The sequence below is a fragment of the Cibotium barometz genome, chromosome 18, assembly GCF_041138505.1.
Source record: "Cibotium barometz isolate CiBa-2024 chromosome 18, ASM4113850v1, whole genome shotgun sequence".
NCBI classification, from domain to species: domain Eukaryota; kingdom Viridiplantae; phylum Streptophyta; class Polypodiopsida; order Cyatheales; family Cibotiaceae; genus Cibotium; species Cibotium barometz.
This window is the reverse complement of record NC_141063.1, coordinates 14,065,171-14,091,390: the sequence shown is the minus strand read 5'-3', so window position 1 is coordinate 14,091,390 and position 26,220 is coordinate 14,065,171. Positions and strand designations below refer to the sequence as shown.

Here is a 26,220-nt window from a genome sequence, read left to right as displayed (position 1 = left end):
CCATTTTGTACACTCAAGAGATGTTAAGAGTTGTATTTTGTGAGACAAGTTGCATTGAAGCAACTCGTCTTGGGCAATCTTGGAACATGTGATCAATGCTACATCATTCACACATGGGTCATAAAGTGTCAGTGACTATGGGTATGGAAGTGTTCCAAATTGTGCAGTCTGCCACCTTGTGAGGCCCACAACAATAGAAACACTGAAGTGTCCGATTAACTGCTTCCTGAGCAATTTCTACCCTTTGGACTATTTTTGTTTGGTACACGAGATATGGAGGTTTTGAGTCAATTGTGGATGAAGTGGGACACTTTTTAGTATCATGATTAAAGGTTTTACAATATATGCAGTATAGAAAAGCAGGTGCCTTGTATACACAATGAGGATTGGGATGGTCATAGTGATTGCACTTAACACAAGGCATTTTGTTCCTCACTTGTAGAGGCATTAAGGATATTTGCTTTTAACGGAGCTCATCCTCTCTTAGAGATGTTGGTTTGTAAGATTTTAAGCAAGGCTGCATAGAATTCAAGGAATGACAATTCCGAGATCAATCTTTCTTTTGCCATTGCTTCACTTGGTTTAGATGAGGAACATATCGTAGCATGATCATCTTCTAGCATGTTGTCAACTAAATGTACTGCTTCTTTACAACATTGATCGAATGTTTTCGGATTGGATACAATGATCAAGTTGTGTAAGTTGTTTTTCTTTTAGCCCATTATGAAACATCTCTTCAATTGAGAATCGTTTAATTTCTCCTGTGACTCACATCGTGAGTCCAAGAGTTTTATCTGAAGAATAAAGTCTCTGATGGTTTCGTTTGGTTTACGCTCAATTGAATAGAGTTCTTTTGCTGCACTCCACCGATCATCTTATCTGGAAAAGCCATGGATAAAGGTTGTTTTCAAGGTTGTGAAGTTGGTCTTGATTGCCAGCATCAATGTAATGAACCATCGACTAGATTTTCCCTCTAGGCATAGGTTCAACGCATGTACATTGGTGGGACAGTTGGGATTTCCAAAGGCTTCACATCTTTGTTCTCAAACATTTGTATGAATTGAACAGGATTCGTTGTTCCATTGTATTTGTACATAATTTTAGAAATTTGTACAACCTTATTTCTGTATAAGTCACTGAGGCCATATGTGAGTGCTCTTGTTAAGAGAGACTCACTGAGTCCTTGGGCTATCCCCTTTCCTAGATGAGTCAGTATGTACAAGGTGTGGGCATCCAGAAAAGGGTTGGTACCTATAGGATTTGTAGAGATGTTAGGTAAAGGGCCAAAGCCCGGTGGGATCGAAGCGACAAGGGGTATAAAACCCGATGATATGCTTGTTATAGGCATGGCCAATGGTATTGGGAGGTGCATTTGGGGCATAGATTTCAATGGCTTGAAAATGTCAGCCCCATTGGGTTCAGTCCCTGGGTTCAGTCCCTATGGGATCGAAGCGACAAGGGGTATAAAACCCGATGATATGCTTGTTATAGGCATGGCCAATGGTATTGGGAGGTGCATTTGGGGCATAGATTTCAATAGCTTGAAAATGTCAGCCATTGGGTTCAGTCCCTATGCAATCCCTAGCAATCCCTCTATCATTGCCATGTCTGATTGTCTAAATGCTCCTTAATATGCAAGTACACATTTTTTTTTGCTTTTTATATTTTCTCATAGCCCATTACAGCCTCAAGATGCCTGGCGTTCTCTTCGTTGGGTCAAAAGAGTGTTCGTTTGCCCTAATAAATAGCTTAGACGCTATACGCATGTGAACGACCTCTTAGAGATAATTTTTCAGAAAAAGCGTATACTAGTAACTTCCTAGATGGAAGAGGAGGTCCTAAAACCTATTTTCCATCACTGTCTTAGACGAAAAAGAAAACCGAAAATTTATTTCTTGTTTCGCAACACGTTTTTTAGGGTGTTCTAAAAGGAATTTTGAAAAACTCTATATGAGAGAGTTGTAGTATTTTTGGAGTACTACAACTTTGTTTCCCTCAGTCGTCCATGATTTTGTCGTTTTAAGACCTCAAAAAGTAGCCTGAATTATATGGCTCAACGTCGTTTTCGCGTTGTTTTCTACGATTTTTTATGGTTTTCGGGCTGTTTTTTGTCTCGATTTTTGGGTCGAATTTTGAGGCTGTTAGTCGGAGGCCAAAACGATCAATTTTAACTTCGGACAGCCAGTCCAAACTTGAAGAGCTCGATGTTAACTTTTCGATGAGCCCTAGAGTGCCTTCATCGGATATATAGTTTAGGAGAGATACGGGCCTCCAAACAGGGGTGTTTTCCAGAGTCTTTTTTTTGGGTCGACGGACTCCCTTTTACGTCGTGAACTAGTAGGGTGCAATTCATGGCGTGAAGTGGACTTCATGAATTTTATAAATTTTAAATTTTTTTGGCATGAATGGAGGGTTTCACGCCATGATGCGGACTTCACGGAAAGTTAAATTTGATATTTTTTTCCCGCGTGAACAAAGGGTTTCATGCCATGAACCCTTAGCATTTCACGCCGTGAAGTGGACTTCACGGAAAGTTGGATTTAATTAATTTATTTTTTACCGCATGAACGAAGGGTTTCACGTCGTGAACCCTTAGCATTTCAAGTCGTGAACCGAACTTCATAAAAAAATTAAATTCATTTATTTTTATTTTTACCGTGTGAACGAAGGGTTTCATGCCGTGAACCCTTAGCGTTTCACACTGTGAATCAGACTTCACGAAAAAGTTAAATTCATTTTTTTTCGGCGCAGACTCCTATGACATGAAACCTTAGGCCATGAAGTTACAGAAAGGGTTCACGCCGTGAAACATTTTTCGATTTTTTTTTTCGACGCAGACTCCTAGGGCGTGAAACCTTAGGCCGTGAAGTTGCAGAAATGGTTCACGATGTGAACCTTTTTTTTAATTTTAAGTCTAGTGAGAAATACTAATTTCCTTTTTTGGGGGGGGGATATTTTTTGAATTTAAGATTAAGAAGATATGGGCATCAAAAAATTTGTAAATTAATCTAAAATAGGAGATTAATTAGACTCTTAATTTTGGTCTCCTCTATTAAGGCAAAACTAAGCAAAGAGAGTCAAATTTCTCCAATTAATGAAGAAATTGATGTAATTAGGTGTTTTGATGCATCTAAATGCTCTCAAAACACTAATTTCGACTACTTATATAATCAATTTAGACAACAATTAACACATTTTCTAAAATTTTTTGTCTCTTAAATAAGATTAATTATCCTTAATGACAAAAACTAGTCCATTAAGAGAAATTAGTCGAATTCAAGGATTTTTTGATGGTTTTAAGAAATTTTTTGAAAGATTAAGCTACTCCTAATGCTTGCTAACACTCTAATGCAAACAATTTCAACAAAAAACACACAATTTTAAACTAAAATTAATGATCTTAGTTCTATATTTAATATTAAAGAGAGCTAACATTCACTAAAAATTGCATTCTATTGCATTGTTTGATGTAATGGATGCAAACTAAGTCTAATACAAACTATGTGTAAGCCCTAAGAACATGAAAAACCACAATAACAACAACAAAAACAACAAATTAAGCAAAAAACACTCTTTTCATCAAAAAACAAAAAAGAGAGCTATTCTACACCAAATCACACACAAATCACCATCAAATCCACATCTTTTTCATGGGAAACCATTAATCAAGATAATGGGCAATGGATAATGCGTAGATTAGAGGAAAAACGATGGAAAAAGGATGGCTCCCCGGCAGCTCACCCTAACCCTCCTTCAAACACATCCAACAAGAGATTACCTGGTGAACTGTAACTGTTGTGAGGATCTTTCCAATGGCGGCTGAACTCATAACCCTCGAGGTCTCCAAGCTCTACAACTTCTTTGAGAAGAAATTCCACTACACCTCCTGCGAGCATTGTCACACCGTCACGTTGCACTACGGGTACCTCTCACCTCACTTCACTCACACACACTCACTAGCGTGCATTAGGAAGAGAGATTAGCAAGAGGATTAGTAAGAACAAAACTCAATTGCACAATGGGAGAGTATGTCGTATTATGAGAGAAATTCACTTATATACATGGCCATAAGTGTTCACACTCACTTAAACTGTGGGGCTGACCGGGCACTTTAGGCTCATAAGAGGCCTAATGCTATTACAATGACTACTCTCATAATATATCCATGAAGTACATCACTTGGGACTTCATCCTAACTTGCTACCACACGCTCTTCAGCGGGAATCGCCATAAATACTCCGTTCACACCATTACGGGCGACCGTCCAAGTTGTAGCTTTGGACACCATTGCTTCATATCTTGAATGTATGACCCTTTGATGTATTTATCGTCGTGACTCCTCAATGTAAGATAATGGCAGTAGATCTTGTTAACCCTAGAATTGGGTTAACAATGGAGGAATGCTAGCAGGCATATACCACCCCACCGCCACCCCCTCTTGGCACCACAACACTCCCCCTCTTCTCCTCACAATCATCTATACCCATTAATTTTTCCACTCCACCTCCCTCACCAACCCCCCCCCTTGCCTCCCACATTGACACTGAACTTAGGCCTACCACCACCCTTATAGATATACCCTCAACATCGGCCCAACCTCCCCCAGTCCTTCATAATCTTGTCACCGATGCCACCAAGAAACCCATCCCCCCACATGCTTCTTCTATAGTAATCAATGCTTTAAGCTCTAGAGCTAGTTTCTCTAGTTTCTTTAAATGTTTTCTTGACTATGTCTACCTCTACCATTGGTGCTACAATGACTTGTTATACTGATATGAGGTCCATATCATATTAAGAAACTATTGATCAACATCCATGTCAAATAGGGAAACCAGAAACCAAATTTAGTTTCTCCTTTAGGAACTTTTCTTTTTCGTCATCCTCCACTCCTTCTCGCTAATTAATACCTTCTAAATAAATAGGTTGGATAGATGTATATACTTTTCCTAACACTTTGAACTTCTTCTTGCCTCGGGGGATGGTAATCCAGTTTGTTTCCCAATTCATGTCATAGCTAGGGTTGGCCCAACAAAATCATATATGCTTTAGAGTTTTCTTTCATCCATAGGATCACAAAAGATATTGAAAATTTGAAGTTAGCTATGCTAATTTCCTATCCATGAATAATTTTGACAAGTATGTGTTAACCACTCCATTGGTTAACAAAGTTTCACCCGCTTGACCTGCTACAGAAGGCGCTTTGCCATCTTACCCACTTGGCGCTCATCTTTTGTAAGATAGTGCTAGAACATATAAAGCAACCTTATCTTGTGCTTAATGTCAAATAGGGAAAGTTTATGAACTCCGTGTACAAACTTGCTTAAGATTGGTAATAAAGGTCGTACCATTTTTAAGTTTAGCTAGCTTAGTTCGAGAAAGCGAGTTACTTATATATCAATCATTTTGATAATATCTAAAGGATAATCATTCCCTTACAACTTCTTTTCCCTCTTCTTGTTTGCTTGTATACTATCGAATCTTTCTTGTGAGTTCTTCTTTTCCCTCTTCTTGCTTGCTTGTATATAATAGTTTACTTGTGAGCTCTTCTTTTCCCTCTTCTTGCTTGCTTATATTGAATTTTTCTTGATTGATGGATGCATGTTAGATAGGTTTGATTGTAGGTTATCTTCTTGCATTAGCTTCCCCTTCATTCCTTGCCTTTTGTGAGAGAGAACTATCCACAAAGGACCATCTCTTTTTGTCTTTATTTAGATATAGAGAGCTCTATCTTCACACCATTGGGGCAAAGAAGAGCATTTCGGTGTGACAAAGTTTATACAAAAAAAAGTGCAATTGAAAGTATGACAGTGGAACCCCTTTAAATAAGAGCCGCCATGCTTCTCTGAGCTCCAGATTCACTAATTAACTTTGTAAACAATGTCATAAATTTTATGAAAGAGGCATTAAACCATCCTATCTTTGGGCAAATCTCCAGTGAAGGAGCAAGAGTAGGACCAAGAAGCTCAAGGTTTATTCCCTTAGGAAGTAGTCCAAGCATTCCAAAAACTATAATGTTTTAAACATTTTTGGTGTCGCGATAAGCTAGGTTTCTCCCAAGCTAATCACAACCAATACGTAGCCCACCAATTGTAGTTATGTCAATTGGGATTGTCTATTTTGTTGTACCACCAGGGACAAGTGTTCCACAATACACCCAAATAGCAACAAGTGCACATAATGCAAGCAGGAGTCTCACTTTCTATAAGAGCTTATTATAAAAGAGCCTTTACCATAGAACCAAGTTCTAATTCTTCTCCATTTGAATAAGGAATAGGGAACCTGAGTAAGTGTAAAGAGCCAATGTCAAGGACTACCTCAACCTCAATGCAAAGGGATCCATGAGAGCATTCTCATAACGTGTCCTTAGCCACGGCAAGCTAGTAGCCTTAAAGCTAGGTCGTCTCCGGAGGACAAGTGTCGTTGGAAATTATATAGCCCAACCCCATAGGACCGTACCCTGAAACAGAGTGTTTTATGTAACCACCTCCTTACATTCCATTGCCACATGAATACATAAAAGACATGCTAAGGATGGCATTTAAAATGGGAATGGGTTGCAACCAAGATAGCACCTGCAAGCTCATAGTTAGGCAAAACCAAGCTAATCCACATCTCAAGGACAATGACCAAATTTAACAAAAATAGAGATCCTAGTACCTAGAGAAGTTTGATCAATTTTTTGAGCCTATGGGATGGATTGATGATCTCACCAAGATATGCTCATTTGGAGTATGCCTTCTAGAAGGCAAAGTAGCATAGTGGTATAGATTACTAAACCCGCTTGAAAAGCCAACTATATGGTCTTGAGACACACTTTCATTATGGGATTTCGCCCGATAGAGCCCCATTGCACAATCTATAACCTCAAGTAGGAAGAGGGAGAAACAATGCGGGATTACATTGCTAGAACTAAGTATCTCCATATGAGATGAAAGACTAGATGATTTATCGCACATCATTGATTGATTTATGATTGGTCTTAAGAGCAAGAGGCTTCACAACCATCTCTACAGGGCTAGGCACACTACATCTTCGAGGCATTAGACCTAGTAGATAATCTACAAGATAAGAGTTATCCACCCAAACCAAGAGATAGGGGATGCATCATCCAAGGGTGCCCAACCAACACCCGCCAGAGTCCTAGTCAAGGACATAAGAGAACCATTTAGGCTAGCAGTGGTGGTAGGACAACCCCAAGGAAAACCATCACCTCAAGTAGGACACCCACATTTATTCCCATGAAGAGATATGATTTGGTGCGTGATGTGCTTCAAAAGCATACAAGTACAAAGAGTCCAATGCTAAGGTCTAAACAACAACAATTTTGTGCTCATTGCTAGTGCCACGGGAACCATGATATGGCTCATTGTTGGCATGAAGGAAACCCAACAAGGTTGGACTCTAGCATCATGGCAGATGCACCTTGTGCCAAGGCAACCATTAGCCTTGCCAGCCCCATCCTCCAGCAGGCATAAGCTATAGAACCCACTACTTTCAACTACTCACATTATTTCACTAGCATTGTATGCATCATTACAAGGGAATGACCCCATGCCAATGCCTATAATGAGGTCTTAGACTAAGCACTAGGAACTCCATGGGAACCAAAGACTCCAACCCATATACCATACAAAAGGGTGTGAGACCTGTGGTGTTTTATGGATGCTGATTTTACAAGAAGTTGAGCTTATAATGGTCCATACTCTTGGATCCAATCATGTGGTAGTAGGAGATTATTTGTTGAGCTTATAATGGTCCATACTCTTGGATCTAATCATGTGGTAGTAGAAGATTATTTGTTGAGTTTGGAGTCTGTGGAACCTCCTATTGAAGTAGTAGAGCTGTCATTATTCCAATTACCTGGTATGATGAGATGCAATAGTTTCTAGCAAGATGAGCGTAATGGGATATGGACTGACCAGAGACCAAAGGAAATGGCTAGTAGTCCACAGTTGGAATTTTTGGGTAATCGCAGGAGTGCTCTATAAGAGAGGAGTTGATCATATTCTTAGAAGATGTGTTCCTCCTCATGAACAAGAAGTGACCAGGGTATTAGTAGAGGACATTTTGTAGGGGATGTTAGTGGTTGAAAAATTCTCTAGGGGATGCTTACAAGTTTGCCAAACAGCGTGATGCGTGTCAATGGCTTGGTCAACCATAATGGAGAAAGATTGGATGCCTCATACCACTGGAATCTTTTAAGAAATGGGGATTGAGCTTTGTTGATCCAATCAAACCAACTGCCCAAAGGACTAGTAAACAGATACATTTTGGTAGCAATAGATTACTGCACTAAGTAGGTGGAAGCCAGAGCTTCGACAGATAATTCGGCTTAGTCTCTTTATATGAGATGATCATGACTAGGTTTTGGTGCCCCATTGAATTAGTCAGTGACCAGGGAAAGGATTTTCTAAATAAGGTGATTAAGGAGTTGGTCACTTGGCATGTGATCATACACACAAGAAATCCACTGTGTATTCTCCTTGGGTAAATAGTCAGGCATAGTCTAGCAACAAGATTCTGCAACGAATCCTAAAGAAAGTGGTCAATGAGAGTTGGAGAGATTGGGATGAAAAGCTGTATTCTGCACTCTAGGCTTTTTTGCACATAATTTATTTGCATTGATAATTGGTTATGCGGCTCAAAAACAAATCTATATATTCCACTTCCATCAATGAAAGTGCTTATCAAAATGGGAGAATGACATGTTTCCCTATTTTGATACCTTTGTTGATGAACAATTGCTATCAGTTTCTCTTACTGTAGTGCTACCTTGTTCCATTATGTCGAGTATGTTTCTTCGGAACAATACTAAGAATGACTAGTCGACTATATAAATTTTATAAAACTAATCCTCCACCGAAATACAATATAGCTTATGATCAAGGTTAGCAACATAAATTGTAACAAGCTTATAAAAATTGATACTGATTGAGAAACCACAATCACGGCACTCTAGTTTTTTGTGCATAAGAGGAAGGGGGTGGGTTATAAGATGTTAATGTTGGCTAGCCAGGCTCGGTTATAAGTCTTGAACCAAAAACAAAAGATGCACAGTTGCTCGTGTCTTAGTTGCCATGTGGTTTCCTGGATGGAGCACTCTCAGCAGCAGCAGGTGCTCAGAAGGTTGAGAGGAGCATACCTCCCTCTCAATCAGAGAGAAGAGCCGTTTAAGCCCACTTCTATATAAGAAGAGGAGTGAGTTGAGTGTTGGCAGAGGTGGGCAGTGAGGAGCTGGGGACTTTGCCCTTGAATGTATACTGTTATATATGATGCTAGAGAAGCGAGAGAGAGAGGAGGAGGGAGAGAGCGGGCGGTGCTGGCTAAGCAGGAGCCATTGCCATGCCTCCTCTTCGCTTGCGTCTCCCGCGGGAAAAAATCTGTGAGAGGGAATGAGACGGGGCGGCAGCGCAGCCGCAGCAGCAGTCCCTCCTCCTGCCGACGACAAGCAAGATGGCTGGTCGACCGACTACACTCGTCGAATCTGTGGCTACGGCAACAGAAGACAGAGGTTCGGCGGCAGGCAAGGCCAAGCCCAATGCCAACAACTGGCTCTTTCGCAGGTGGAACGCATCCATGCTATCCTCCAGCAGGCCAACAGCTGTCCTTGGGGAGCCCAAACCGAAGAAACCCTCAACTGCCTGCAGGTCCGTTTGACTCCTTACCACGTGTCGCACGTGCTGAAGAAGCTGCAGCCCGATGCTCTCTCAGCTCTCAACTTCTTCACGTGGGCCGGTAAACAGCGCGGCTACCGCCACACGGCCACCACCTACAACCTCATGATCCATTTGCTCAGCAAAAGCTTCCAGTTCCTGGCCATCAAGCAGCTCATCAGGCTCATGCGAAAGGCTGGTTGCGAGTTCACCGAGGTCACCTTCAACATTGTCATCTCAAGCTATGGCAGAGCAGGCATGTTACGAGAAGCTAGGGCTACTTTCGACCAAATGACCTTTTTTAGGTGTTGCCCTAGCACCTACACATACAATGTCCTTCTCCATCTCCTTTTCCAAGCAGACATGCATGATGTGGCCAGATCCACCTTTGTAGCCATGGTGAGGTCTGGCTGTTCTCCCAATAGCATCACCCTTAGCACTATCGCCCATGGGCTCTGCAAGGCAGGACTGCACATGGATGCCTTTGAGTTTTTCTCCATCATGACTGCCAAAGGGTGCAGGCCAGATGTGGTCGCCTACACTTGCCTCATCAATGGCCTCTGCAAGGCTGGAAAAGTCAAAGAAGCATTCCTACTGAAGAGCGAAATGAAGCAGCAAGGTGTCCAGCCTAACAGATACACCTACAATTCTCTGCTTGCTGGACTGTGTAAGATGGGAAAGATGGGTCATACAGGCAACCTTTTGCTGGAGATGGTTGGTTTGGGAGACAGTCCTGATACATGCACTTACAATATTCTGTTACAAGGTTTTTGTAATCTTGGTAAGGTGGATGCTGCTAAGCAGTGCTTACGGGCCATGATCAAGAAAGGCTGCTTCCCAGACATTGTTACATATAACATATTGATAGCGGGCCTATGTGTTGCAGGTCAAGATGGCAGCGCCTTTGAGCTTGTTGATACAATGCAGAAGAAGGGCATAGCTCTTGATGTTATCACTTACAACACGTTCATTAGGTACTTTTGTAGAAAGCACTGTGTTGATAGAGCCTGGTGCATGCTCAATGAAATGCTGGACAAGGGCTGTGAGCCCACAGTTTCGACATTTAGTTTGCTTATTGATAGCATGTGCAGAGCAGGGAAAATGCGAGAGGCTTACAGTTTATTTCATGTCTTACAGACAAAGGGCCTTCAGACATATCCTCCCGTCAACAACTCATTGATGGCTGGGCTGTTTTATATCGGGGATACTAGTAAGGCATTGGAAGTCTGGGATGAGATGGTGAAGAGAAGCTGTGAAATGGATCGCATCACATACAATGTTATGATACACGGTCTATGCATGGCTGGGAAGTTTGAACAGGCTTGCATGTATTATATAAAATCAATGGAAGCCGGACACACCTGTAGTGAACAACTGTGCAATGCCATCATAAATGGTCTTAGAAAGGAAGGAAGGTTTAATGACCTGGTTAACTTTGTTAATTGCATGGTCAGAAAGAAAATGTGTTCTTGATGGGCACGATTGGTTTGAAAGCAATTTTAGTATATCGGCCTTCAGACATGAATTTGTGCTGAATGACTGAAGCCTACTCATGGCATGATGTGAATCTGATGGGTTATTGCAATATCATTGCCGACTCATGAAAACAATGACCAAAGTGTATGCTCAATACAGAGGTTGCAGGGATGCTCCACCTAATTCTCAAATGCAAGAGGTGGTGTGATGTTTTGTTTACCCTACTTTAGTCCCAATCCTTTGCGTGTGCAATGTGGTGTCTTTTAAACTTCTTTGTCAAGGGTTCCATTGCTTTCACGCTTCGAATGCACCTCTCCAGCAATCATTGTGCCACTTGATTCAGGTGTGAAATTTTGAAAGCAATGTGGTGTGTCTTGAATTTCTTTGCCAATGGGCCCCATTGCTTCCACACTTTGAAGGCTGTTAACACCCCAGCTATCATTTTGCCATTTTATTGAGGTATAAAATTTTGAGAGAGAATTTTCAATTCAACTGAGTGCAAGGATGTTAAAAAGCTGCAGAATGTGGAACAGTGGATCTTGCAACATATGCTCCAGAATATGTCTAGATATTTACACTTCAGTTGGGGCATCAGTTGGAAATTGAGGCTTTTCAGCAGACAAGCCAACATAGGTTCAAACTTCATGGTAGTTGAAACCAATGCTGATTGTATGTTCAGGTTGAGGACAGAGCGAAAGGGTGTGAGTGATACGCAGGGCCAAGCCTAAGGCCAACAACTAGCCAGTTTGGCTTTTCTTCAAGTGGAATGCATCGACGCTATTCTTTGGAAGTGTGGCAGGTCCTTGCTCTTATTGCATCTTAGCCAGCTCAGTCTCCTTGAGTTGGTTTCGGGGGGCAGGGGATGCCTCTTTGTTGTCCTCATTATAAAAGGATCCGAAGTTCTCAAGTGGTGAATGAAGAACTGTCCGACTTGCAATTACTTATTCCTGTAAGGTAAGCATCAAAAGCGGTCCCCTTGGGCAGTTGGTCTACTCAGTATTGGGAGTAGCACGAGCACTTGGAACATCCAATATTCGATTGGTGGAGTAGCTGCTGGAATTTTCGATTTTGGCTTGAGGAGTAGCTACCAGAATTATTGCTCTAGCTTATCCACTACTAGTTGTATTTTCTTTTGGGGTTGTTTATTTTATACCCATAGATTTTCAACACTAAAGTCAGGTACTTTTTGTGTCAATGAGAGTATGTACGTCTTCCATTCTCTCTTCAAATAATAGTGCATGATATCTAATGTTGTTTATTCTCGCAGGCACTCTTTGCATTGGATGATGAGATGGCACCATGCATCGTGAGGAAGTTCATGACTGGTAGCAAGAAAACACGAAGGAGACCTCGAAAGGTAAGTCCAATGTAGGCAGTGTCTTTACTAGAGTTGGCATCTCTCATGTGAGTATTTCAGCCCTTTTCACTGTTAAGCATGCACGTGCTGACTGTGAAGCTCATAGTCTTCATGCCACTCTTATCTTGTAGCCATTATTCTCTTCTCCTTTTGCTTTTGTTGCCTTAGCTAGTGATCGTGCCTTGTGTTTGTATTAGGGCTGGAAATGGTTGCTGGTTGGTCTGTTTACATCTCTTCTTTCTCCATCAAGGTTCATTTGCTCTTTGCATGTCTAAGTCTTAAGGTTAAGAGGTGAATGAAGTTAACACAGTGGAAAAACATGCTATGGCTAGGGTTAATCTGGATTGAGGGGTTTTAGAGAGCGGAACAGTCAGCTGAAAGAAAGGTAGAGACCCATCAGTTAAGGTAGATTCCCTCTTAATTGTAGAATGAGTTTACAAGCTGTTGGTATCACAAGCCTAAGGAAATATCTGCAAAGTAGCCTTGGAACAAAAAGTTTTGAAATGCCACCAAGAGGACATTGATGGGTTTCACATTTGATATCTTATTTATTCTTATATCTGTGTCGGACATGTCTTCATGAATGCTAGGAAGTGGGATTCTTTTAAGGCTTGCCTTCACATGAATGTGGTTAATCTTAGAAAATTATTTAAATGATAAAAATAACCTTAAATATAATTGATAAATCATCATATAAGTAGAGGTATGTCAAGCACTATAATCCAAATAGGTTATGAATTTATAAAGTAGGTTCTTACATGCAAGAAAAAAATTATCTCAACTCATTATAAATTTCTCCTAAACCTTATATACTATTTAAGAGATGAGAGAGATTTTTCATGATAAAAAAATTATTATATTAATAATTTAATTAAATTTACTTCTTAGAATCTCTTTTTAGTTATTGAGTTTTTGACACCCAAAATACGAAAAATAGTGTGAGCTTATATGGTGATTTACGCTTAAGAATACATATCTAATTATTTCAATTTAGTTAGAAGACAAGGTGATGGTCTCAACTTTTAAAACTTCATTGATAACAAAACAACGTATATGAACCCTTGCTTATATTTGGATCATCCTGTGGGAAACTTATGAAAATAGTGTTTATTATTATATAAAATGACTAGATATCCTAGTTAAAGTCTTATGAGATGTTTAAAAATGCATGAAGTACTCTTTTGTTCTATAGTAATAAATATGGTTTAAAATTTATAAACTTTCATTTAAAACAAAGTACCTAAAAGGATAGGTGTATATATGATTAGCTCTCACAAAATGCACTAACAAAGCATAACTTTGCACAAAATATGTGTGTAAGATTTAGTCCTCGTTTATGATTGTTTGATTAGTTATAAAAATCTTCAAAGTTAGACTTTTTTTGAGACGGCTAAATACTTTAGAATTTTCATCAAGACCTAAATTTTGGAGTTCTAATTGATTTTTGAGCCCAAGATGGATTGCATTATACCATATATATAAACTTTGGAAAGCAATGAGAAATTGGCCAACTAAAGTCTTTGATCCAAATATAGTCCAAACAGCATTGCATTACGGCTGTAATTTGACTTATGAATTCTTATGAAATTGAAAAGCCTAGAGATAACTAATGTGATCTCAAAAAATTTTAATTTTTCTTCACTATATATCTAATGATATGAAAAAAGAAAACCTTTGATTTTGAGTATCCCTATATTCTAAATAATTCCATAAAGTTGTCAGAATACGCAGCGAAAATGATGACAAAATCTAAAAACACAAGAGCAAGTGCAGAAAATAGATAGCAATGGAGAGAGAGGCGTGTAACTCTACTCTATATACACAAAGAAGGTCCCGAATATGATACAACAATAGCAAGGGTTTGTGGGGCCATTTTATATGGCTCCCAAACAGCAGTCGGCTTGTTCATAGGCAGCCGACAGGACCAAATACTCCACGACCTGCATAAAGACACCCAGTTGGCGAGAAATGAACAGTCGGCCAACATCATCAGGGTGTCCACGACCTGGACCACAGTCGGCCAACACCAGAACTGAAGTCGGGTACTGCAGATACAGTCAGCCAAGATAAAGACATCTTGCCACCTCAGGGCTGCCACCCAAGCCACAGGAAAAATGAGAAAACACCTACAATGGGCGGGCACACCCACAACAAAAGTCCTTGTGTCTAGGTAAAGATAGGAGATGACTTCTAACACCCCCTCTCAGCTCCTGGTTGTGAAACCAACCATAGGGAGCTGGGGTGCCGCCTGAGCAAATCCTGAGATAGCGACTTCGTGAAGAGGTCCATCGTACTATCTTCAGTCGAATAGAACTCTAGCAAGATGTCATCAGCAACGATCTGTTCACGAACAAAGTGCCTCTGGATGACTGTGGGTTTCTCCAGTGGAAGTCCAATCTTGCCATGCAACCTCACCATCTCACAAACAGCACAAACAGCCCGGTACTCTGCCTCCGTTGATGACAAGGCAAAAGATGACTGCCTCTTACTGCCTCATAAAATTGCTCCTGGGCCTGAAGTAGATCTCCTCGTGTTTGAATCTCCTCCCCAATCTGAGTCACTCCAACCGTGCAGTCGGACTCCATCTATCAATCCTCCTCTTGTGTAAAAGAGTCCACGATCCTTCGCATGCTGCAGAAACCACAAGATACGCAATCCTGCCTCCCAAAGTGTCATCTGCAACCATGAGCTCAACTGCCTCATCAGGAAGCTCCCGTCCAATCTGGTATCCATTAACCAAATCAATGAACCATTCTGCTTCCGAGTCATAGAGGCATCACACTGCTCACAAGGATCAACACCTGTTACGGTGGGAAGCCAAGTCCTGGGAACTTGCTGAAGACCACGCAAGGCCTTCTGAAACCTGTCAACCACCTCCTCTGAATTCGGAACCACAAAGCCCGAAGAATGTGCAACAACCACCTCCTTCTGCAAGTAATCAACTGCCATTTGCTTGGCTTTCCGAGAGGTTCCCGTGGAAAGAACATCCTCATCTACAGGAATTTCTGTCTCGAATACTACGAGACATCAGAGCATAAGTTACCTGTTCAGTTTCCTCTGACTGACGAACACAAGAACCACCAACATCAATATTGGAAAGTTCCTGCCAAATGCTGCCATCAATTGGCAAGCTATCCTCCATCTGATCCCGGAAAGCTTGCACCTGCAGCGTATCCATACTTAAGTGGCCATTACCAGACTGCCACTGATCACAAATGTGAGGATTACTGTTATTACTTAGTATTTCATCCACTATCTGTGTATTTAAGACTGAAACTGAAAGTAAACTTGAACACAGATGTTTGATTGATTGATTGAAACTGTGATACAACAGGCTCCTTATATAGGAGTCGAAGAGACACGAATGAAAAGACACATCCCATGACCAATAGTCATGACTCTAGGCGAAGAGACACATCCTTTGGACGAATAGCTGCAACCATTGGATGAAGAGTTGCAACCTTAGAGCGAAGGGGTGTGACCAGTCGTCGAAGGAGTGTGGCTCTTGATGAAGAGGCATGTCTCTAGAGCGAATAGTCGTGACCATCCGAGTGTAGGGGTCCTCTGTAATCATGTCACTTCAGTATCTGTAATCATGAGGAGACTGTGTATAATGAACTAAGTCACAATCGTGACATTCCCTCCCATTTAAAATAAAACCCATCTGATTAAATGAGAGTCTGTCGTCTGCCAAAGAATTCTTGGAGAAGTTGAGGATATTGTTGCATTTCTTCATCTGTCTGCCAAGTAGAATCTGACTCATCCAAGTCCATCCACTTAACAAGAAATTCTGTAGTAATCTTCCGTCTTGTTTCTTTCTGACGAACGTCAAGAATCTTTTCAGGAACAAGAATAATGTGATCATCTTCAATCTCAGGAACATAAGAAGATAACTCCGGAATAGATGAATCTCCTTGTATGTATTCCTTGAGCCAAGAGATGTGAAATGTCGGATGAATTTTTCCCCAAGATGGTGGAAGATCCAACTTATAACTGACAACTGAAATCTTCTTTATAACTTTAAATGGACCATAGAAACGCGGTCGCAACTTCGGAAAGACTGACTTTACTGTCTTATATCGATGCGGTGCAACATAAAGCAAAACCAAGTCACCTTCTTGAAACTCAGTATGCCTTCTGTGCTTATTCGCATACTTCTGATACTTCCGCTGAACATGAATCAGTCTGTCTCGAACTTGCACAAGAATATCTTGCATTTCTTGAATCAACTAATCTGCTAATGCCACCTTGTGTTGAAGAACAAAGTTTGTAGGCACAAGCGGAGTGTGACCATATGCTGCTTGAAAAGGAGTCATTCCAGTGACTGAATGCGGAGAATTATTATAAGCAAACTCCACAAGAGGCAAATATTCTTCCCAAGAAGCTAATCTTGTCTGAATATAATGTCTAAGCATTTCTTCCAAAATTTGATTTACCCGTTCTGTCTGTCCATCTGTCTGAGGATGATAAGCAGAACTGAACAAGAGATTCGTACCAAGAGATTTGAATAAGGAAGTCCAAAAATGTCCAGTAAACTTCGGATCTCTGTCAGAAACAATAGATCTTGGCAATCCATGAATTCTGAAAATATGCTGTACGAACAACGCTGCTAGATCTGGAGCAGAAACTGTCTTCTTGCAAGGAATAAAATGTGCCATTTTGGAAAACCGATCAACCACTACTAAAATTTGAGCATTGCCTTTCTGCGAACGCGGCAAAGTAGTGATGAAATCCATGCTTATGCTTTCCCATCTTTCCTGAGGAACTGGCAAAGGCTGAAGCAATCCTTGAGGAAGTTGTCATGAGGCTTTCATAATTTGACAAGAGTGACAAGCTTTAACAAACTTAATAACATCCTGTTGCATCTGAGGCCAAAAGTATGTTGCTGATAATAGATGATATGTCTTGTTAATTCCAGGATGAGCTGCAAAGGGTACTTCATGATGCTCTTGAATAAGGAGTTGCCGCAAAGATGCATTGTGAGGAACACAAATGCGATCTAAGTAATAAAGTAAATCATCTGCAATTGTATATGCGGCAAACATATTCATTTCTGCAACAGTAGGATGAAGAGATTTGAGAGCTCGAAAGACATCTCCAAAGTCTCTATCTGTCAAATACTCATGCTTAAAACATGCAGGAATCTCCATCTGCACATTTGAGATAGCAAAGTTCGTAGCTCGAGGCATGCGGCTCAAAGCATCTGCTACCACATTCTGTAATCCAGGAACATAGAGTATCGCCATGTGAAAATTTGCCAAAAATTCAACCCATCGTCCTTGACGAGGATTCATCACTGGCTGAGTAAAGATGTAAGTCAAAGACTGATGATCTGTCTTAACCACTGAATCTGCACCAAGAAGATAATGCTTCCACGTTCTATAAGCATGAACAATTGCCAAAAATTCCTTGTCATAAACGGGATATCGCATTTGAATAGCCGAAAATTTATGACTATCAAAAGCAATAACACGATCATTCTGCATAAGAACGCCTCCAGATGCTCTATCCGAAGCATTGGTCATGACGTCAAACGGCTGAGTTGGATCCGCAATAGCCAAAACATGTGTAGTTGTCAACGCATGCTTAAGAGCATTAAAGGACTTTTCAGCTTGAAGTGACCAGTGCAATTTATCCAACTTTGTAAGGGCCGTCAAAAGAGCAGCAATATCTGAGAACTTGTGAACCTTGGTGTGGTAAAAATTTGCTAATCCCAAGAAAGATCGCACATCTGAAATTGTAAGTGGCAAAGGCCAATCAACAATGACCTTTATCTTCTTAGGATCAACTGCAATACCATGTCCAGAGATGATGTGTCCAAGATATTCCACATGATCTTTGAAAAACTGACTCTTCTTCTTGTTGATGTACAAGACATTCGTACGGAGTACCTCGAAGACAATCTGCAAATGCTGCTTGTGATCTGCTAAAGTCTTACTAAAGACCAAAATGTCATCCAGATAAACGATGACAAACTTATCCAAGTAAGGACCAAAGATGTCATTCATCAAAGTCATGAAAGTAGCTGGGGCATTGGTTAACCCAAAAGGAATGACCAAAAATTCATAATGTCCATACTTTGTTCTGAAAGCTGTCTTATACTCATCTCCAATTCGAATCCTGATTTGATGATAGCCTGACTTCAGATCAATCTTCGAAAATACCTTCGCACCAAGCAACTGATCAAAGAGCTCATCGATGCGAGGCAAGGGAAACTTATTCTTGATTGTCTGCTTATTAAGGGCACGATAATCAATGCAAAGTCGCATAGATCCATCCTTCTTCTTGACCAATAAAACTGGAGCACCAAAAGGACTTTTGCTTGGACGTATATGACCTTTATCCAACAACTCTGCCAATTGTCTCTGAATTTCTTGAGATTCTGAATAAGAAACTTGATAAGGAGCTCGAACTGGCGATGGTTGTCCAGGAATTAGATCAATCGTATGATCTACAGAACGTCCAGGAGGCAATGTCGTTGGCAGCTCGTCAGGAAATAAATCCTTATAAGGTTGAAAGAAGGGCTGCTGTAAATAAGAAATATCTGATGGCGAGGATTCTGATTGGTCAACTGTATTGTCTTCTGCTTCTCGCAACATAACTAAGGCAGAAGTGCTGTCGCGTTTACGCACTAAGCGTTTGACTTGCATAGCAGAAACCACAGTAATCGGCTTAGAATTAAACAGACCTCGTAATTCCATTTCTCGATGATTATGATAAAGTCGAATGGAATGATCTCGAAAGCTGATCAAAGGATCATACTCATATAACCAAGACTGTCCAAGGATCATGTCATAGTGTGACAAAGGCATAATAGAGAAATTCAGCTGATCCTGATAATCCTGAATCTGAAAACGCAACTGCTGAATCCGTTTGTTGCAATGCAAGAAAGAACCATATGCAAGTTCCACTTGGAAAACTTCCGCACTCTGCTGAGTAGGTAATCGTAACTTGCTGACGAGAGTAGTTCCCACAAAATTAGTTGAGCATCCACTATCAACAAGAACATTGATAGGATGCTGGCCAATAAATCCCAATAAGCTCAAAACTTGATTGGAAAGGTTAATAGGCACTGAAGTATGGTTGTGGGCATTTAACATTAAAGCACTGACAACTTTAGAAACTCGCACTGCATGAACCACCTGCTTGCCTTTTTCTGGCGCAGAAGGATGATGATGTCCATGTTCACCTTCTGGAAACATTCCATGTTGGAATTATGGCGAGAATTACGCTTTGGGTACTCATACCACCTGTGTGGTCCATTGCAAATTGTGCAAAGACTTGGAGGGTTGCCTTGAGAGGTTGAAGGTGCCGATGAAGAGGCTTGCTGACCTGCTGAGGTATCGCGGCAAAAATTGCGGCAATAGTTGGGTCGGCGACCTTGCCAGTTGCGTCCTCGATTCCGATTGTTGTTGTTGGAAGAGGATCCTGTTTGTGAGGCTGCTGCCTGACCTGAAAATCTAGGCCGAAAGGGCTGTTGTCGAGTAGATTGCTGACCTGAGGATTGGGAATATGGAGACTCAGGTTGAGATAAATTTCCTCTGCGATTGTGCTGGAAACGAGCACTGTATGAGGACCGATTGCCAAAGAAGGATGTCCTGGGCTGTCGTCGTAGATCTCCAAGGCGCTCTACATAGGCAATGGCAGCATCTATGGTGAGAGGGTTAAACTTCTGCACATCTTCCTGTAAGTTGGGTTCAAGCCCATCGATGAAGCTGTGTAGCTTGTCAGCGGGGCTGAGGCTCTCAATTTCCAGAGTTAAACGTTGGAACTCTGTGATATATGTGGCTGAGGATCCTGTTTGCCTCAGGCAGCGGAGAGCAGACCGGGCATGGTAGTCCGCACTGGCAGGTTCAAAGGCCTTGCGGAGGGCGCGCCCGAGTTTATCCCAAGTAGGAGTGTGCTTACCATCTGCAACACGTCGTTGCCACCATAGAAGTGCTGTATCCTTGAGTAGGGAACTGGCTAAAGCCACCTTCTTGCTTTCGACCAAATCGGTATTGGTCAAATATACCTCCATTTTGAATATCCATTGGTCAAGCATGCGCTTGTCGCGGCGACCATTATAAGGGGCAGGCAGTTTGACATCAAGTTTCTTTTTTTGTGCAGCAGTAAATATTTTATAAAGAAGTTGGAGTTCTGGATTGTTTACCTCGGCAGCTGGATCTGGTTCATCTTCATTTTCTACTACCGAAGTCTTTGAAGAAGATGGTTGTGGATCACTGGCTGGTGTGCGTGTTGGATGGGGCCGTTGCAACTGGTCGAGTCGTCTGTTGATGGTAGAGAGACTTGTCGAAAAAGTCTGCTGAAGTGTCTCCATCTGCTCGCGTAATGATGTAATGGCCTGCATTTGCTCGTCTTGTTGCTGGCCCTCCTCCTCTGAGATAGATGGCATGTTGGATCTGCTAGAGGGAGTAGCGCGGAGAAGCTGGTGAAATATGTGGTACTGCTAGAGGAGAGAGTGACAATGAATCGTCTCCCAATTCTGCTAAGAAATTGGAGCCTAACTCCGAAGGCTCGTAGTCTTTCACCTCGTCGAGAGGAGGTGTCTCTGCAGGGGTTAAGGGAGTGTAATCTGGCACAATGAGCTCGCTGTATACTCGAACCAAGGGCTGAAGCGAGATGATCCGGTTTACCGCATCCACACGGCACTCGTCCAGGAAATATGCAAGATGTGGGTACCATCCCAAAATAAACTCGTAATGAGCAAGATGGTGTGCTGGACACGTCAAGTAAATATGCCAGATCACCCACGCCTGTAACTGAGTGGCGTGGCGGTGACTGACGTATAATAAAAAGTCCAGGGGACCTGGTACATGAACTGGAGCCGGAACAGGTTCTGCAACGGTTCGGGTAATGGGGTGGGCTCCGGTGTGGGTGTATCGGGTATAATAATTATTTCCGGGGCTGGGCGAGGATTTTCGGGCAATATGGCTTCCGGGACCTCGTCTATGTACGAGATGTAAGGCGCGGGCTGATTGCTGTTGGGTTCCATTGGACGCCTGGTTGAGAAGGGGAATGTGTGCCAGAGTGGAGAGAAGTCCCTGGCGTGGCAGGACCTTTCCTCGAGCAGCGTGAGAGAGGAGCGAATGGGCTGGCCGGCGAACTAATTCGTTGCGCTGGCCCCATATTCGCTATTGTTTTTTTTTTGGACTTATCGAAAGGGCACGTGGGTTTAATAAAAAGGGCCGCCCAAGTTAATTAATGGGCTGGCCGGCTGGTAAGATCGCCGTTTAGTAAACCCACCAAGGGCTGCGCTGGCTGAATTGTGGGACGTAGCGCTTATGCACTGGCGGCCAAGAGGTGCGCAGCCATGAGGAATAGCGAAGAGATGCCATGCGAAGAGGTGCCATCTCTTGGTGCCACCGTTCGTGTGAAGGGATGCGAACCCATGCACGAAAGGGCACAACCCGATGAAGAGGCACACGAAGGGCTACCAGCAGGAAATCTCTGCGCACTCACCGGGTACGCCACACACACATCTGTGCATTTGTCTTCTATATGTGAATTGAGAAAGAAGGTTTAGGTTACCTCATACTCGTAGATGTAGGTTCCATCTTTCTTCTGCTTCCATACAACGTCGGGTAGGGGAGTAGAGCGGAGAGGGTGAGAGGCTCACAACCGTAGGCCCGGGAAAAAATTTTGCTCTGATACCATTGTGAGGATCACTGTTATTACTTAGTATTTCATCCACTATCTGTGTATTTAAGACTGAAACTGAAAGTAAACTTGAACACAGATGTTTGATTGATTGATTGAAACTGTGATACAACAGGCTCCTTATATAGGAGTCGAAGAGACACGAATGAAAAGACACATCCCATGACCAATAGTCATGACTCTAGGCGAAGAGACACATCCTTTGGACGAATAGCTGCAACCATTGGATGAAGAGTTGCAACCTTAGAGCGAAGGGGTGTGACCAGTCGTCGAAGGAGTGTGGCTCTTGATGAAGAGGCATGTCTCTAGAGCGAATAGTCGTGACCATCCGAGTGTAGGGGTCCTCTGTAATCATGTCACTTCAGTATCTGTAATCATGAGGAGACTGTGTATAATGAACTAAGTCACAATCGTGACAACAAACCTGAGGACCTCTGGGAGAGAGAGTGTTGAAAGCTTGTAAACTCCATTCTACACTCCGCCTTCCCACACTACTTGGCCTGTTGCTTTGTCCCGGAGAGCAACGAAATGCTCATCAAACTCCACCCGTACGCCAGTCTTGCAAACCTGATGCATTGACAACAGATGAAAACCAAGTGTGGGAACATACAACACCTGGGAGGAATGCTTCCCTCCTCTGCCATCGGAAATTATCTCCAACCTGCCTTCACTGTGATCTGGGATAGTGGATGTATCCCCAGGAAGAATGTGACCAGAACACCTACAGAGATCTTGTAAATCTGAACGGGAAGGAGTCATGTGCTTGGAAGCACCACTGTCTAGAATCCACTCCCGAGTATCCATTGCGGAGAGTCCTCCAATCTCCTCCCTGCCTGAAGCAAATGAACCAAGTGCACAAAAGCTGGAGTCTTCATGATTGCTGCTGAGAAATCTTCACCCTTCTCGGTCTTCCGCTTGGGACACTGCCTCCAATAGTGGCCTTTCTCGCCACAATCATTACAGGTCCTCTCTGCCTTTAGTTTTTCACGGTCAGCGTCGGACTTCTTCTCAGAAGACTTCTCTGATGAAGCTTTCCCTTTACCCTTGTTACGGCCTTTCGACCGTTGGCCAGTCAAGGCCTTCGAACCTTCGCCTAGTGGAGGGTTCGAGAATCTTTCTTCCTGGTCCAAGACCTTGGACACAAGCTCCTCCCACGTGATGGTGCTGAGCCTGCCACTGGTAATCAAAGACGAGTAAGATGCTGAGTACGGAGAGAGCAAATGTGACAGCAATGTTATGGCCATGTCTTCCGATGATATCTCCTTCCCAGCCTGAAGAACTTCCTGCTGAAGAGCTTGCAGCTTGTTAATATGCTCCCGCATCGTCGACGACCTTGCAGGGCTCATAACCCGCATCTGTACTTCCAAGGAAATCCTCTTCATGGGTGATACCTTGTTATAAAGAGAAGCCAAATGCTGCCATATACCTCTGGCCAGCGTCATATGCTTTACATGATGGATTACCTGCGGTGTGCAGTTGAAGAAGATAAATGAACGGACCCTGGCATTGACACGATCCCACAGCTGCGTTTGTGCCTCCCGGTCCTTACGAATGGACAGTAACTCCCCTTCCTCTACCTCTGGCTGTGGAACCCCAACAATGATGAAATCAGCAAGGTCGTAAGACTCGAGAACAGATTCCATCATAACCTTCCATATGCCGTAGTTATTCCCGTCCAACTGACGGTCCATCGGGAACGTGGGGAGTGTAGGGATCTTCACATGTCTCTCAGCCATCTCTAACAAATCTGCCATTGCGGGGATGTAATCTGAAAAAGGGTGGGTGGGTGGGAACAAAGAAGAACTTAACCTGCAAGTGGCTGTCCGGCAAATCAGCCCGCCGTCCTCTTGCTTCTCCTCTCCCCGAACAGTCCAAAACAGTCCACCAATCAGCAACGCAACAGTCCCCCTCTTGCTCACACAACTCCCAAGGTCTATCAAGAGCCTAGGGCTTTGATACCATGTTAGAATACGCAACGGAGATGATGACAAAATCTGGAAACACAAGAGCAAGTGCAGAAAATAGACAGCAATGGAGAGAGAGGCATGTAACTCTACTCTATATACACAAAGAAGATCCCGAATATGATACAACAATGGCAAGGGGATGTGGGGCCATTTTATATGGCCCCCAAACAGCAGTCGCCTGTTCATAGGCAGCCGACAGGACCAAATACTCCACGACTTGCATAAAGACACCGAGTCGGCCAGAAATGAATAGTCGGCCAGCATCATCAGGGTGTCCACGACCTGTACCACAGTCGGCCAGCACCAGAACTGAAGTCGGGTATTGCAGGTACAGTCGGCCAAGATAAAGACATCTTGCCACCTTAGGGCTGCCACCCAAGCCACAGGAAAAATGGGGAAAAATACGGGGAGTGAGGAAAAATGAGAAAACACCTACAATGGGCGGGCACACCCACAACAAAGGCCCTGGTGTCTAGGTAAAGACAGGAGATGACTTCTAATAAAAGTTGGTCAGCAAAGAGAACATAAATATATCTATAGACACTTTTTGGTCTTATTACCAACCTAGTGTTAAAGACAATTGACTTTCATATGAGCATGTGTAAAGTCGTAAGTTTATGCAATGAGAATTTGATTCTAGAATGCAACAGTAGTTGAGCCATGGAAATATTTGGTGAGTCATTTGAGAATATGCTTGTATATGGTGTTAGGGCCACGCTTTTTTGGTGGATCCATGGTCTTTGCCATGGTTGTTTTTGTATGGCGCACGACGGCATATCATACAGAATACCGTACGACGGCACCGTACCGTACCGCACCGTACGGATTCGCACGATTTTTTTTTTAAAAAAAATTTTGGACAAATTTTTTTTAAATAATTTTTTGGGTAGGTAATGGTCTTTCTTTTGCTTATCTATGGCTATTTGAGCTTCCTCTGTACTATGATGCTTCCCTCCTTTCTAAATTACTCCATATCTAGACTTGGAAATACCTAAGTTTATAAGTATTTTTTCAAAACACCGTATTTTATCGTATGAGTACGTACGGTATCGTACCGTATTGTATTCCGTACGATATGCCATCGTACGTCGTACGGAAACAAGCCTGTTTGAGATTGTAGATGAGCCAAAGGCAAGATCTTCAGAAGACCAAGAGTAGGGTTGGCTGCACACTATTGTAGAAGCACCAATCAATGGTGACCAATCTCGATGCCAATGCACTCTTCTAAGTGGCTGTAGGAAGGCTGCAAACTAAGGTTGAGAGAAGGGCTGAATGGGGACTGTTCTAGGCTGAGAGGATGGTTGCGTTTTCCTTCACCAAGAGGGTGCGAAGCAAATGATGAAGATATGAATGCTAAAAATTGTTGTGAAGCTTAGAAGGGCTGATGGACTGAAGCGCTTCTTCACAATGCTGATGATGATGCGTTTTATGGATAATTTGATTGTTGAATGCCTGAATGAATGGTGGAATGCAACGCTAGGTATTTATATGCATGAAGGGAGCTGGTCGGTTTGCTCAAGGATAGGTCTGTTGGCTCCTAATGCAACACGACTGCATAAATATGCAATATATGCTGAATGTAATGTTTTAATGCTGCTGACTGGACGATAAGGTTGCTGACTGGGTCATAAGTAATGCAAAGGTTATAATGCTATGGCTAAAAGGGTAGAGATGCTAATGAAAAATTCACATACACATGAGATGAATGCTATGCAATGCAGACCATGACCTAATGCAAGCCCTAAGGCTTCTAGACTGACTTCTACATGCATGAATGATTCTTTTCAAGTGGGTTAAGGGACTTGACTGACTCTCTTGACCTTCTATGGTTGAGGAAAGACCTGGACTGAGGCTTATAATGTGACCACGACATACGACAAAATCATGTACAATGATGCATTGATGATGAGCCATCTTGTCACCATGCACTATAGTGCAAAGTGCATGTGATAGCTTCGGCAAGGTGCTCCTTAACCGACGCAATGATTTTCGAAATTTTTTTGGTAGTCTTGTTGGCCTTTTGGAGCCAAAGCAAGCTCAATAGGTTCAGCACCTGTACCAAATAAGGCAGCAATGTATCAAAGACATTTGGGGCATCAATTGATGG

At 42.4% G+C, this 26,220-nt stretch overlaps 2 protein-coding genes and 1 pseudogene across 6 annotated transcripts; 1 reads left to right on the top strand and 2 right to left on the bottom strand.

Annotated features, from left to right (window-relative positions):
• Positions 1–8,998: 8,998 nt before the first annotated feature.
• LOC147628973 (uncharacterized) lies at positions 8,999–13,043 on the top strand. Of its 5 annotated transcripts, none has more exons than XM_086812158.1 (3): positions 8,999–12,083; positions 12,397–12,486; positions 12,819–13,043. In XM_086812158.1, the coding sequence occupies exon 1, from the start codon at positions 9,393–9,395 to the stop codon at positions 11,124–11,126; it is 1,734 nt and encodes a 577-aa protein (XP_086668284.1). In that variant the 5' UTR covers positions 8,999–9,392; the 3' UTR covers positions 11,127–12,083; positions 12,397–12,486; positions 12,819–13,043. The 5 variants fall into 5 exon arrangements, with proteins under 5 accessions (XP_086668284.1, XP_086668281.1, XP_086668283.1 ...); XM_086812155.1 differs by having other exon boundaries at positions 12,684–13,043; XM_086812157.1 differs by having other exon boundaries at positions 8,999–12,308.
• A 1,317-nt stretch (positions 13,044–14,360) lies between these two features.
• LOC147628972 (uncharacterized) lies at positions 14,361–20,881 on the bottom strand. Its single transcript, XM_086812843.1, has 10 exons — positions 19,637–20,881; positions 18,777–19,505; positions 18,659–18,716; positions 18,371–18,511; positions 17,886–18,274; positions 17,340–17,786; positions 16,923–17,189; positions 16,178–16,655; positions 15,295–15,503; positions 14,361–14,531 (listed from the first exon to the last, which is right to left on the bottom strand). The coding sequence occupies exons 1-10, from the start codon at positions 20,879–20,881 to the stop codon at positions 14,361–14,363; spliced, it is 4,134 nt and encodes a 1,377-aa protein (XP_086668969.1).
• Positions 20,882–20,884: 3 nt separating this feature from the next.
• Positions 20,885–23,182, bottom strand: LOC147628971 (uncharacterized; annotated as a pseudogene).
• Between the last annotated feature and the right edge of the window lie 3,038 nt (positions 23,183–26,220).